This window comes from Psammomys obesus, unplaced genomic scaffold, assembly GCF_907164565.1.
Source record: "Psammomys obesus unplaced genomic scaffold, mPsaObe1.curated_primary_1811, whole genome shotgun sequence".
NCBI lineage: Eukaryota > Metazoa > Chordata > Mammalia > Rodentia > Muridae > Psammomys > Psammomys obesus.
In genome coordinates this window covers 252,857-267,855 of record NW_026594091.1, presented here as the reverse complement: position 1 = coordinate 267,855, position 14,999 = coordinate 252,857, and the positions used below count along the sequence as shown (strand labels likewise).

The 14,999-nt window shown below is 39.1% G+C and overlaps 1 protein-coding gene across 1 annotated transcript in view; it reads left to right on the top strand.

Moving 5' to 3' along the window:
• LOC129684671 (adhesion G protein-coupled receptor E4-like) overlaps positions 1-14,999 on the top strand; it is a 77,699-nt gene that overhangs the window by 56,132 nt on the left and 6,568 nt on the right. The window contains exon 14 of the mRNA XM_055617882.1: positions 2,475-2,655. Within this exon, the coding sequence (XP_055473857.1) occupies positions 2,475-2,655 (181 nt within the window). The remainder of the gene's footprint in view (positions 1-2,474; positions 2,656-14,999) is intronic.

Genomic DNA, 14,999 nt, shown 5'->3' with positions numbered 1-14,999 from the left:
ATCAATTTTTTTCAAAGGTATCTTCTACCCCTAAGATTTTCTCTTCCATCTCTTGTATTCTGTTAGTGATGCTCTTGTCCATAGAATGTCAGGATTGTCTTAGACTGTGTTTTATTTATTGCTTCTAGCTCCATTATTAGGTCTTCAACAGTTTTTTTTTTTTCATTTTCTTCTCCTGTTTGATTGTAGTTTCTTGTATTTCTTTAATTTCTTTAAGGGACTCGCTTAATTCTTTCATCAGTTTGAATGTATTTTCCTGTGCTAATTTGAGAGTTTAGTTGTCTTCCTTTAATTCCTCTATCATTTTCATAACCTCAGATTTAAATTCTTTTTCTTACACTTCAGGTGTGATAGTAACTCTAGGGCTTGCTGTGTTAGGATCGCTGGTTTCTGGTGGTTCCATATGGACATGAGTTTTCTTTCTTGTGTTCTTACGGTGGCCTCTAGCCATCTGGTTGACTCTGGTGTTCACTGGCCTGTTGTTCCCTTTGCTGTGTTCTGTGGCTATGTCCCAAGTGGGGCCAAACTGCTGGAGAGCAGGCAGAAAGACCCTGGAGCAGAGAGCTGCTTGGGCCTCCTTCAAATGACAGACAATGGGTCTTGGGTTGCAAGTCCAGTTCACCTCTGTTTGGTTCATTGTGTCTGCTAGGCTCACTGTTTCTGACCCAGGTGGGCCAGGCAGATTGGGAGCACATAGAAAGGTCTCTGACCTAAGAGCTTCTTTGGTACTCCACAAGCCTTCTCCAGATGAGAGACAATGGTGCTTGTGTCATAAGCCCAACTCACTTTTGCTTGGTTCACTGCCTTTTTGCTGGACTGGCTCTTTCTGACCCAGGTCAGATGGGGAGCAGGTGGGAAGATCTCAGAGGCAGGAGCTATGTCCTGTAATTTAGTTCTTGATATAATATAGTTTATGTGAAATCCATACCAAGAGTTTTATCTTAATTTCTTTTCTTGTTCTGTGACAAAAATACACTGAAAAATACATATTAAGAGAGAAAAGATCTTTTTTATCTCACTAATCTTGAGCTGTGTATAATACACAATTGTAGGAAGGTCAGAGCTTCCACAACTGGAAACAATATAGTGATGAATGCATGCATGTATACTTATTCTTTTCTCCATTTTATATAGTGTCCCATCTCAGCTCAGGAAAATGATTCCCACATTGGGCAGCACTCCCCCAACAACTAATGTAATCAAGGCAGTTTTTATAGGCATTGTCAGAATGCCTTAATATCAATACTCTCTCACATGTGTGCTCAGAAACAGGCCATTTAGGAGATTCTAGGTCTTTCAAAGTAGACCTAAAGAGAATTGATAGATCACAACTCCATTCTTTATTTACTTGATACTCACACATTTCACTGTTAAGCCATTATATTCTACTCTTTGCTATCACAGGCTCATAGTCCTCTCATAATGGAAAATCCATGCAGTCCATATCAAAAGTCCCCATAAATGTTTATAGTTTCAAAATACCAAAATTCCTAAAGTGTAAGCTGTTATAATTTTTTATTTTATTCTCTCATGCATTATGTCGTGACCATAGTTTCCCATTGTTCTATTCCTCCTAGTCCATACCCACATTTCTGCTTTCCCTAAGATCCATTTCTTCTCCATTTCTCTTTAAAGAAAGAGCAAGTCTCACAGAAATAAGCACAGAACATTGTCCAATAAGTTACCATAACCTAGGTGCAAACCCTCATATCAAGTCTGGAGAACAAAACCCCCGTAGGAGAAAAAAGTGTCCCAAGAGCAGGCAGAAAAGTAAGAGAAAACCCTCCCACTCTCACTGCCCATAGTCTAACAGGAACACCAAGTTATACATCTATAAGGTATATGTGGAGGAACTAGTTCAGGCTCATATAAGATTCTTGTTTGTTGTTTCAGTCTTCGTGAACCTCTATGGGCCCTGCTTAGTTGATTCAGATGGCTGAATTCTCATCTTGCCCTTTACCCATTTGGCTCATATAAGGCTTCCTCCCCTTATTCTGCAGGGTTCTTTTGGCTTCACCCAGTGTTTGGATGTGGGTTTTTGCATCTGTTTCCATCAGTTGCTGGATGATGTCCTTATAATGACAATTGGGTTAGATGCTGATCTATGACTATAGCAGAATATTATTAGGAATCATTTCATTGACTTTTTTTCTAGTTATGTTTGGTTCTATCCTAGTTCTCTGGGCTGCCCTGCCTCTGGCTCTTTGATATCCAAGCAGTGTCAGGCATGGGCTCCTTTTTGTGGTGTGGGCCTCAGATAGACCAGTCATTGGTTGGTTGGTTAATCCCATAGGTTTTGTACTACTATTACCCCAGCATGTCTTGCAGGCAGGACAGATACCTTTTTCATAAGCAAAATATTTCCAAAATATAATAACCTAATACATGAAAAGCATATGATTTCCTCTAAGCTAACTTAACATGTAGTGAAGGCCTGATGATCAGTAGTTAACTCTGTTGTCATTTTTTTCCAGGATTATGACATTTAAAGCCATTGCTCAACTATTTGTATTGGGATGTTCTTGGGGCATTGGCTTATTTATGTCCATTGAAGTTGGGAAGACATTGAGATTGATCATTGCCTATCTGTTCACCATCATTAATGTCCTGCAGGGGGTTTTGATATTTGTGGTACACTGTCTGCTTAATCGCCAGGTAAGGATGTTTGATTTCTCACCAACTCAGCTCCAAAACTCTCTTGGACCGTATGCCCACATTCTTGTAGTTTCACATTTCAATTTGGAATTTTTCATTTATTTCATATAGTTTCAGTTTTTCCTAGATAAATCACACAACATGTTTCATATCTAGTCATCTAAGCATACCTGTTAAGGGCATGTCAAGATGAGGTAGATTGTGTGGAATTAACAAATGGTCATTTATTACCAATTTTCCAACCATGGTGGTTTAAAAATTTAAGATATCTATCTTTTTCATGTTACATTATTTTTACTTGATTGATTTAGTCTTTATGAAATGAGAATATCTTCACTTGACAGTGATTTAGGCTGGCACTATGAATACACTGTGAGATATTGTCTGGTATCAAATGGGAAGAGGAGTACATTTATTTATTTATTTATTTATTTTATTATTAGTTACATTTTATTAACTCTGTATCCCAGCTGTATCTGCTCCCTTATTCCCTGCCAAACCCTCCCTCCCTCATCTCCTCCCTGCCCCTTTCCAAGATTGGGGAGGGCCTCCTCCCCTTTCATCTGATCCTGTTTTATCAGGTATCTTCAGAACTAGCTACAAAGTCCTTCTCTGTGGCCTAGCAGGACTGCTCTTCCCTTGAGGGGTGGGGAGGTCAAAGAGCCGCCATTGAGTGAGGAGTACATATTAATCACATCTTAGATCTTAAAGCTTACACATAGTAATTATGGATGTCATAATCCCTACACTCTGTGGATTAGTCAAAGTAAACCTCAAGATCAAATTAGAGTTCATCAGAGAGGAGATAAATAGTTCCCTTGTAGTAATATATGTTTTACAAAGTGACACAAGGATATTTGGTATGAACTACCTCACAGTTTTTCCACTTACTAGCTTATTTTATGACACAGACTGTGTTGCCTGTTCTCTCTGAGTCTACCTTATCCTTTATGCTTCTTATTTTGAAGCATTATGATTCTATAACACAGTACAATGTAATCCAGTAACACACTATTTCAGTGAGTATTTATTGTAATTATAATTCAGTACTCATTTACCTTCGATGGTCTTTTTGTTTGTTTGTTCATTTGTTTGTTTGTTTGATATTGAATGCTAATACAGAAGTTGTATGCTGGCAGAATGAGAACATTATCATCATACTTCATTAATGTCTATACCATAATTTTGTGCCTCTTCTATGTTTGGTACTCCTCCCTCACAGTGAAATGACTTAGGAAATGCCAGGTTACCTTGGTCCCATATCTCCCCTCCTATGGAGCTTCATTATTAAAGTCTCTCCCTTTTTCTTATAAAAGATACTTACATGGAGTTTTACTTTTCAAATGGTTTCTTCTTCTGGAAGAGCATCATAGGCAAAAAAAGTTTCATGTGACCCCTCTTCACATTTTCCCTTTTGCCCTTCCCCCATTATTGCTATCTCTCTTCCTTCCTCCCACCTTCATTCCTCTCCAGTACACACTCCCTTCCCCCTCTCCCTCCTGCACTGCTCTCAATAAACTTGCATTTATATAATATTAAAAAAGTTTCCTATGAAGACATGAGGCTTCTATGATGATTTACAAACTAAAGGGCATGTCTTTACTTTCTAGGAAAGTTTGTCATATAAAGCCTCCTCAACCAGTAACTTATGTGAGATGATTACAAACTCTTAACTTAAAACTATACTCTGCTTTCATTCACTTCCGAGAGATTTTCTCTGAAGGTCTAGTCTTCTCTTGGTAAACATACTAAATAATAAAGGACTCTTATATTTTTGGTTGTGAGAAGTAGAGGTAGACTGCCATCCCACCAAACTCCCCACTGTTTTGGATTTTACTCACCCTATGCCAATGCCCCTGCCTTCATAGTCACAATACTCAAGCCCCCAACTGAGATGGAGATTCTCTACTTCCAGTGTCCTTCCTGAATTTAAGACTTCCATCTCAAATAGAATTTGCAGGTATCTAACCTAGGCCCTTTGCATGTAAGTTATAGTTGTCTAGTTTGTTGGTTTTGCGGGACTCCTAACAGAGGAAGCAGGAGCTATTTCTGGTCCTTTTGCTTGATTTTGGGACTCTTGTCTTTCTACTGGGTTGCCTCATCCAGCCTTAATATGAGAGAAGGTACCCAGTCTTATTGAAAATTAATACACCAGTTTGGTTAATATCTCATAGAAGCCTACCCTTTTCTGAAGAAAAAAAAAAGAGGAGACACACCCAAGAGGAGTAAACAGCAGGAAATAATAACTCATGGCTGAAATCAATACATTAGAAACAAAGACAACAGTTCAAACAATCAATGAAACCAAGAACTGGTTCTTTGAGAAAATCAACAAGATAGACAAACTCTTAGCTAAGCTAAATGAAAGGCAGAGGTATACTGTCCAATTCAACAAAATCAGAAATGAAAAGGGGGACATAACAACAGACACTGAGAAAATCCAAAGATTCATTAGGTTCTACGTCAAAAGCCTATATGAAATAAAATTTGAAAATGTAAATGAAATGCACAATTTTCTTGATAGAGTCCATTTACTAAGGTTGAATCTAGATCAGGAAAATAAATTAAATAGTCCTATAGCCTCTAAGAAAATAGAAGCTGTCATCAAAAGTCTCCCATCCAAAAAAAGGCCAGGGCCAGATGGTTTCAGTGCAGAATTCTACCAGACCTTCAGAGGAGAGTGAACTCCAATTCTCTTCAAACTATTGCACCGAAGAGGAACAGAAGGAACAATACCAACCTCATTCTATTTGGCGACACTCACCTTGATACCTAAACCAGACAAAGACCCCCTCCCAAAAAAAAAGGAACTTCAGAACAATATCACTTATGAACATTGATGCAAAAATACTCGATAAAATACTCACAAAGGGAATCCAAGAACACAATAAAGATGTCATCCACTATGACCAATTAGGCTTCATCACAGGCATGTAGGGGTGGTTCAATATATGAAAATCCATCAATGTAATCCACCATATAAACAAACTGAAAGAAAAAATATAATAATTTCTTTAGATGCCAAAAAAGCATTTGGCAAAATTAACACCCATTCATGTTTAAAGTTTTGGAGAGATCAGGGATACAAGGCACATACCTAAACATAATAAAAGCAATATAGAGCAGGCCTATAACCAACATCAAACTAAATGGAGAGAGACTTATATCAATCCCACTTAAATCAGGGACAAGGCAAGGCAGCCCATTCTTTCTTTCTTTATCTCTTCAACATAGCTCTTGAAGTCATAGCTAAAGCAATAAGAAACCTAAAAGAGATCAAGGGGATACAACTCTGAAATAAAGAAGTCAAAGTATTGCTATTTGCAGATGATAAGACAGTATACATGAGTGACTGCAAAAATTCTGCCAGAGAACTCCTTCAGCTGATAAACACCTTCAAAAATGTGGCTGAATACAAAATTAAGTAAAAAAAAAAAAATCTGAAGCACTCCTGCATATAAAATACAAACAGGCTGAGAAAGAAATTAGGGAAACAACACCCTTCACAGTAGCCAGAAATACCATAAATAACTTGGTGTGATTCTAACCAAGCAAGTGGAAAACCTTTATGAAAAAAAAATCTTCAAATCTCTGAAGAAAGAAAATGAAGAAGATATCATAAAATGGAAAGATCTCCCATGCCAATGATTGGAAGGATTGCCAAAAGCAGTCTATAGATTCAATGTAACTCCAATCAAAATACCAAAACAGTTTTTTTACAGACTTTGAGAGAACAATTCTCAATTTCATGTGGAAAAGCAAAAAAAAAAAAAAACAAACAAACAAAAAAAAAAAAACAGAATAGCTAAAACAATCCTGTACAATAAAAGATCTTCTGGAGGGATCTCCAGCCCAGATCTCAAGCTATACTATAGAGCAACAGTAATAAAAAACTGCATGGTACTGGCATAGAAACAGAATGGTAGATCAAAGGAACCGAATAGAAGACCCAGAAATAAACCCACACACTTATGGACACCTGATTGATTTTTGACAAAGATGCCAAAACCATACAATGGATAAAAGACAGCATCTTCAACAAATGGGGCTGGTCTAACTGGATGTCTACATGTAGAAAAATGAAAATAGATCCATACTTACCACCCTGCACAAAACTAAAGTCCAAGTGGATCAAAGACCTCAACAGAAAGCCAGACACATTAAATCAGAAGAAAAAGCAGGGAACTCATTGGCACAGGAAACAACTTCCTGAACAGAACACCAACAGCACAAGCTCTAAGATCAGCAATCAATAATGGGACCTCATGAAACTGAAAAGCCTCTGTAAAGCAAAGGACACTGTTATAAGAGCAAAACGACAGGTAAAGACTGGGAAAGGATCTTCACCAATCCTATATCTGACAGGGGAGATAGAAAGACCTGGAGGGGACAGGAACTCCCCAAGGAGAATAAAAGAGCCTAAAAACCTGGACCCACAGGGGCCTGCAGAGACCAATACTCCAACCAAGGACCATGCCTGGAGAGGACCTAGTCCCTCTTCTTAGAGGAATCCCATAAGCTGCTCAGTTTTCAAGTGTTGTTCACTAGTAAGCTAGTAAGGGGATCAGGGGCCGTCTCTGACATAAACACAGTGACAGGCTGTTTGAACACCTCCACCTGGGGAGGGGGGGTGCAGCCTTGCCAGGCCCAGGAGGAATATGATGCAGGCAGCACTGATGAGACTGATAGGCTAGGGTCAGATAAAAGGGGAGGAGGTTCTCCCCTATCAGGTGACTAGGGAAAGGACATCGGGGAGAAAATGGTAGGCAGGTGTAACTAAGAGAAGATGAGGGAAGGGGCTAGGATGGACATAAAAAATGAATATATTGCAATTAATTAATTAATTAAAAATAATAAATGGTTCACTATATTCTTTTTTCTTTTTTAATTATTATTAATTACACTTTATTCATTTTGTATCCCCCCATAAGCCCCTCCCTCGTCCCATCCCGACCCCACCCTACCTCCCCTTTCTTCATGCATGCTCCTCCCCACTTCCACTAATAGGGGAGGTCCTCCTCTCCTTCTTTCTGATCTTAGTCTATCAGATCACATCAGGAATGGCTGCACTGTCTTCTTCTGTGGCCTGGTAAGGCTGCTCCCCTGTCAGGGGGAGGTGAGCAAAGAGCAGGCCAATCAGTTTATGTCAGAGGCAGTCCCTCTTCCCATCACTATGTAAGCCACTTGGACACTAAACTGCCCTGGGCTACATCTGTGCAGGGGTTCTAGGTTATCTCCATGAATAGTCCTTGGTTGGAGTATGAGTCTCTGGGAAGTTCCCTGTGTTCAAATTTTCTGGTTCTGTTGCTCTCCTTGTGGAGTTCCTGTCCTCTCCAGCTCTTGCTACTTCCCAATTCTTACATAAAATTCCATTCACTCTGCCGGACAGTTGGCCATCAGGCTCAGCATCTGCTTTGACAGTCTGCACTGCAGAGGCTTTCAGATGCCCTCTGTGGCAGGTTCCTAGGTTGTTTCCTGTTTTCTTCTTCTTCTGATGTCCATCCTCTTTGCCTTTCAGGATGGGGATTGAGCTTTTTAGTTAGGGTCCTCTCTTTTGCTTAGTTTGCTTAGATGTACCCATTTTAGTGGGTTTATCCTATGTTGTATGTTTATATGAGTGAGTATATACCGTGTCTGTCTTTTTGCTTCTGGGACAACTCACTCAGGATGATCCTTTCCAGGTCCCACCATTTACCTGCAAATTTGATGATTTCCTTATTTTTCATTGCTGAGTAATACTCCATTGTATAGATGTACCACAATTTCTGCATCCATTCTTCAGTTGAGGGGCATCTGGGCTGTTTCCAGCTTCTGGCTATTACAAATAAAGCAGCTACAAATATGGTTGAGCAAATGTCCTTTTTGTGTACTTGAGCCTCTTTTGGATATATGCCTAGGAGTGGTATGGCTGGATCTTGAGGAAGCACTATTCCTAGTTGATTGAGAAATCACCAGATTGATTTCCATAGTGGTTGTACAAGTTTATATTCCCACCAGCAGTGGAGGAGGGTTCCCCTTTCTCCACATCCTCTCCAGAATGTGTTGTCACTTGAGTTTTTCATCTTGGCCATTCTGATGGGTGTAAGATGAAATCTCAGGGTTGTTTTGATTTGCATTTCCCTGATGGCTAATGAGGTTGAGCATTTTTAAAATGCTTCTCTGCCATTCGATATTCCTCTACAGAGAATTCTCTGTTTAGCTCTGTTCCCCATTTTTTAAGTGGATTACTTGGTTTGCTGCTTTCCAGCTTCTTTAGTTCTTTATATATATTGGATATGAGTCCTCTGTCACATAAAGGGTTGGTGAAGATTCTTTCCCAATCTGTAGGCAGTCGCTTTGTTTTAATGAGAGTATCCTTTGACTTACAGAAGCTTTTCAGCTTCATGAGGTCCCATTTATTGATTGTTGCTCTTAGAGCCTGTGCTGTTGGTGTTCTGTTCAGGAAGTTCTCCCCTGTACCAATGAGTTCTAGGGTATTCTCTACTTTTTTTTCTAGCCAATTTAATGTGTCTGGTTTTATGTTGAGGTCTTTGATCTACATGGACTTCAGTTTTGTGCAGGGTGATAAGTATGGATCTATTTTCATTTTTCTACATGTAGACATCCAGTTAGACCAGCACCATTTGTTGAAGATACTATCTTTTTTCCATTGTATAGTTTTGGCACCTTTGTCAAAAATCAGGTGTCCATAAGTGTGTGGGTTTATTTCTGGGTCTTCTATTCGATTCCATTGATCCACCATTCTGTTTCTATGCCAGTACCATGCAGTTTTTATAACTGTTGCTCTATAGCACAGCTTGAGTTCAGGGATGGAGATACCTCCAGAAGATCTTTTATTGTAGAGGATTGTTTTAGCAATTCTGGGTTTCTTGTTACTCCATTCGAAGTTGAGAATTTTTCTTTCCAGGTCTGTAAAGAATTGTGTTGGCAATTTGATGCATTAAATCTGTAGATTGCTTTTGGTAAGATGGCCATTTTTAATATGTTAATCCTGCCAAGCCATGATCATGGGAGATCTTTCCATCTTCTGATATTTTCTTCTAATTCTTTCTTCAGAGACTGGAAATTTTTTTCATACAAGTCTTTGACTTCCTTGGTTAGGGTTATACCAAGGTACTTTATGTCATTTGTGGCTATTGTGAAGGGTGTTGTTTCCCTAATTTCTTTCTCAGCCCTTTTGTCTTTTGTATACAGGAGGGGTACTGATTTTTTTTGAGTTAATTTTGTATCCGGCCACTTTGCTGAAGGTGTTTATCAGCTCTAGGAGTTCCCTGGTAGAGTTTTTGGGGTCACTCACATATACTATCATATCATCTGTAAATTGTGATAATTTGACTTCTTCTTTTCCAATTTGTATCCCCTTGATCTCCTTCAACTGTCTTATTGCTCTAGCAAGGACTTCCAGCACTATGTTGAAGAGATATGGAGAGAGTGGGCAGCCTTGTCTTGTCCCTGATTTTAGTGGGATTGCTTTAAGTTTCTCTCTGTTTAGTTTGATGTTGGCTATAGGCTTGCTGTATATCACCTTTACTATGTTTAGATATGTGCCTTGTATCCCTGATCTCTCCAGTACTTTAAACATGAATGGATGTTGGATTTTTGTCAAATGCTTTTTCAGCATCTAGGGAGATTATCATGTGGTTTTTTTCTTTCAGTTTGTTAATATGTTGGATCACATTGATGGATTTCTGTATATTGAACCACCCCTGCATACCTGGGATGAAGCCTACTTGGTCATAGTGGATAATCTCTTTGATGTGTTCTTGGATCCGGTTTGCAAGTATTTTGTTAAGTATTTTTGCATCAATGTTCATAAGGGAGATTGGCCTGAAATTCTCTTTCTTTGTTGAGTCTTTGTGAGGTTTAGGTACCAAGGTGACTGTGGCTTCATAGAATGAGTTTGGTAATGTTCCTTCTGTTTCTATTTTGTGGAATAGTTTGAAGAGAATTGGAGTTAGCTCTTCTTTGAAGGTCTGGTAGAATTCTGCGCTGAAGCCATCTGGTCCTGGGCTTTTTTTGGATGGGAGACTTTTGATGACTGCTTCTATTGCTTTGGGGGATATAGGACTATTTAGTTGATTTACCTGGTCCTGATTCAGCTTTGGTAAGTCAAATCGATGAAGAAAATTGTCCATTTCATTTAGATTTTCAAATTTTGTGGCATATAGACTTTTGAAGTAAGTCCTAATGATTGTTTGGATTTCCTCAGGTTCTGTAGTTATGTCCCCCTTTTCATTTCTGATTTTGTTGATTCGGATTGTGTCTCTCTGCCTTTTAGTTAGCTTGGCTAAGGGTTTGTCGATCTTGTTGATTTTCTCAAAGAACCAGCTCTTGGTTTCATTGATTCTTTGAATTGTTTTATTTGTTTCTAATTGATTGATTTCAGCCCTGAGTTTGAAATCTAAGAGAAGATGAGGGAAGGGGCTAGGATGGACATACAAAATGAATATATTGCATAATATATTAATAATATATTAATTAAATATATTGCATAATATATTAGTAATATATAAATTAAAATAATAAATGGCTCACTATATTCTTAATGGGCCCAATATTCATGGTTATCTGTAACTTTTTTCAATTAATTATTTCAACAGAAGCAAAATGTAATATGTCTTTGTGAAGTTGTATTGAGGAGTGAAAATTCAAATCTTTTATTTAATTATTTTGTTTCATATATTATGTTCCCACAGTTGTTTCCCCTCCCTCCTGTCCTCCTAGTCCCCTCTCTACCTCTCCTCTTCATGAACTCCTGTTTTTTTTCTTTTTTATTTATTTTTTCTTTATTAACTACACTTTATTCACTTTGTATCCCCCCCCCATGGTTCCCTCCTTTCTCCTGTCCCAATCCCTCCTTTCCTCCACCCTCTGCATGCATGCCCCTCCCCAAGTCCACTGATAGGGGAGGACTTCTTTTCCTTCCTTCTGGTCCTAGTCAATTAGGTCTCATAAGGAGTGGCTGCATTATCTTCTTCTGTGGCCTGGTAATGCTGCTTCCCCCTCAGGGGGAGGTAATTAAAGAGCAGGCCAATCAGTTCATGTCAGAGACAGTTCCTGTTCATATTGCAATGGAACCCACTTGGATACTGAACTGCCATGGGCTACATCTGAGCGGGAGTCTTAGGTTATCTCCATGCATAGTCCTTGATTGGAATAGCAGTCTCAGGAAAGACCCCTGGGCTCAGATTTTTTTAGTTCTGTTGCTCTCCTTGTGGAGTTTCTGTCCTCTCCAGATCGTACTGTTGCCCACTTCTTTTCTAAGATTCCCTGCACTCTGCCCAAAGGTTGCCCATAAGTCTCAGCATCTACTTTGATAGTCTGCAGGGCAGAGCTTTTCAGAGGTCCTCTGTGTCAGGCTCTTGACTTGTTCTCTTTTCTCCTTCTTCTGATGTCCAGCCTCTTTGCCTTTCTGGATAGGAATTGAGCATTTTAGCAAAAGTCCTCCCTCTTAATTAGTTTCTTTAGGTGTACAGATTTTAGTAGGTTTATCCTATATTATATGTCTATATGAGTGAGTATATACTGTGTGTATCTTTCTGCTTCTGGGATAGCTCATTCAGGATGATCTTTTCCAGATCCCACCATTTACCTGCAAATTTCATGATTTCCTTGTTTTTTATTGCTGAGTAATATTCCATTGTGTAGCTATACCACAATTTGTGCATCCATTCCTCCACTGAGGGGCATCTGGGCTGTTTCCAGCTTCTGGCTATTACAGATAAGGCTGCTACAAACATGGTTGAGCAAATGTCCTTATTGTGTACTTGAGAATCTTTTGAATATATGCCTAGGAGTGGTATAGCTGGATCTTGAGGAAGCGCTATTCTTAGTTGTCTGAGAAAGTGCCAGATTGCTTTCCATAGTGGTTGTACAAGTTTACATTCCCACCAGCAGTGGAGAAGGATTCCCCTTTCTCCACAACCTCTCCAGCATGTGTTGTCTCTTGAGTTTTTGATCTTAGCCATTCTGATGGGTGTAAGGTGAAATCTTAGGGTCGTTTTGATTTGCATTTCCCTGATGGCTAATGAGGTTGAACATTTCTTTTTATTTGTTGTTGTTATAAAATAAATTTTATTGTATACAATATTTAATACATTACACACACAAATGCAAATTTAAAATCCAGAATTACAGCTTGGTACTTATTTTTTAACTCCACTAAGTCCATTTGTTATGAGACAGTTATTAATTAGACAGCTATAAAGGACATTTATTTGATCAGTATCTAGGTCAATGTTCTGTGATCAGTTTTTTTTCTTTACTAATTACACTTTACTCACTTTGTATCCCCCCCTTGGTTCCCTCCCTCCTCCCGTCCCAATCCCTCCCTTCCTCTACCCTCTGTATGCATGCCCCTCCCCAAGTCCACTGATAGGGGGGGACTTCTTTTCCTTCCTTCTGATCCTAGTCAATTAGGTCTCATCAGGAGTGGCTGCCTTGTCCTCTTCGGTGGCCTGGTAATGCTTCTTCCCCCTCAGGGGAGGTAATGTTTCTCTGCCATTTGATATTCCTCTGCAGAGAATTCTCTGTTTAGCTCTGTGCCCCATTTTTTAATTGGTTTACTTGGTTTTTTGCTGTTTAACTTCTTTAGTTCTTTATATATACTGGATATTAGCCCTCTGTCAGATATAGGGTTGGTGAAGATCTTTTCCCAATCTGTAGGCTGTTGTTTTGTTCTGAGGACAGTGTACTTTGCTTTACAGAAGCTTTTCAGATTCATGAAGTCCCATTTATTGATTGTTGCTCTTAGAGCCTGTGCTGTTGGTGTTCTGTTCAGGAAGTTGTCTCCTGTGCCAATGAGTTCAAGGCTCTTCCCCACTTTTTCTTCTAAGCGGTTTAGTGTGTCTGGTTTTATGCTGAGGTCTTTGATCCACTTGGACTTTAGTTTTGTGCAGGGTGATAAGTATGGATCTATTTTCATTTTTCTACATGTAGACTTCCAGTTAGACCAGCACCATTTTTTGAAGATGCTGTCTTTTTTCCATTGAATGGATTTGGCATCATTGTCTAAATTCAGGTGTCCATACGTGTGTGGATTTATGTCAGGGTCTTCTATTCGATTCCAATATCCACCAGTCTGTTTCTATGCCAATACCATGTAGTTTTTAGTATTGTTGGTCTATAGTACAGCTTGAGATCAGAGATGGAGATACCTCCTGAAGATCTTTTACTGTAGAGAATTGTTTTAGCAATTCTGGGTTTCTTGTTCCATATGAAGGTGAGAATTTTTCTTTCAAGGTTTGTAAAGAATTGTGTTGGTAATTTAATGGAAATTGCATTGAATTTGTAGATTGCTTTTGGTAAGATGGTCATTTTTACTATATTAATCTTGCCAAGCCATGAGCATGGGAGATCTTTCTATCTTCTGATATTTTCTTCTAATTCTTTCTTCAGAGACTGGAAATTTTTTTCATACAAGTCTTTGACTTGCTTGGTTAGGTTCACAGCAAGGTACTTTATGTCCTTTGTGGCTATTGTGAAGGGTGTTGTTTCCCTAATTTCTTTCTCAGCCCTTTTGTTTTTTGTATACAGGAAGGCTACTGATTTTTTTTAGTTATTTTTGTATCCAGCCACTTTGCTGAAGGTGTTAATCAGCTGTAGGAGTTCCCTGGTAGAGTTTTTGGGGTCACTCAGGTATACTATCATATCATCTGCAAACAGTGATACTTTGACTTCTTCCTTTCCAATTTGTATCCCCTTGATCTCCTTCAATTGTCTTATTGATCTAGCTAGGACTTCAAGATCAACGTTGAAAAGATATGGAGAGAGTGGACAGCCTTGCCTTGTCCCTGATTTCAGTGGGAATGATTTAAGTTTCTCTCCATTGAGTTTGATGTTGGCTATAGGCTTGCTGTATATCGCCTTTACTATGTTCAGGTATGTTCCTTGTATTCTTGATCTCTCCAATACTTCAAGAAAGGTAGGCCTCTGTGGGATATCAAACAAACTGGCATATTAAGTTGCAATATGAATAGGCACCATCTCTCATATTAAGGCTGGATGAGGCAACCCAGTAGAAGGACAAGGGTCCCAAAATCAAGCATCAGAAATAGCTCCTGCTCTCTCTGTTAGGAGTCCCACAAAACCAACAAACTAGACAACTATAACTTACATGCATAGGGCATAGGTTAGATGCCTGCAAATTCTATTTGAGATGGAAGTCTTAAATTCAGGAAGGTCACTGGGAGCAGAGCATCTCCATCTCAGTTGGAGGTTTTAGTGTTGTGAGTATGAAGGCAGGGGCATTGGTATAGGGTGAGTAGAGTCCAAAACAGTGGAGAGTTTGGTAGGATGGCAGCCTACCTGTATTTCTCCAAGTCTGCTTGATCTCTGGTAGAGTA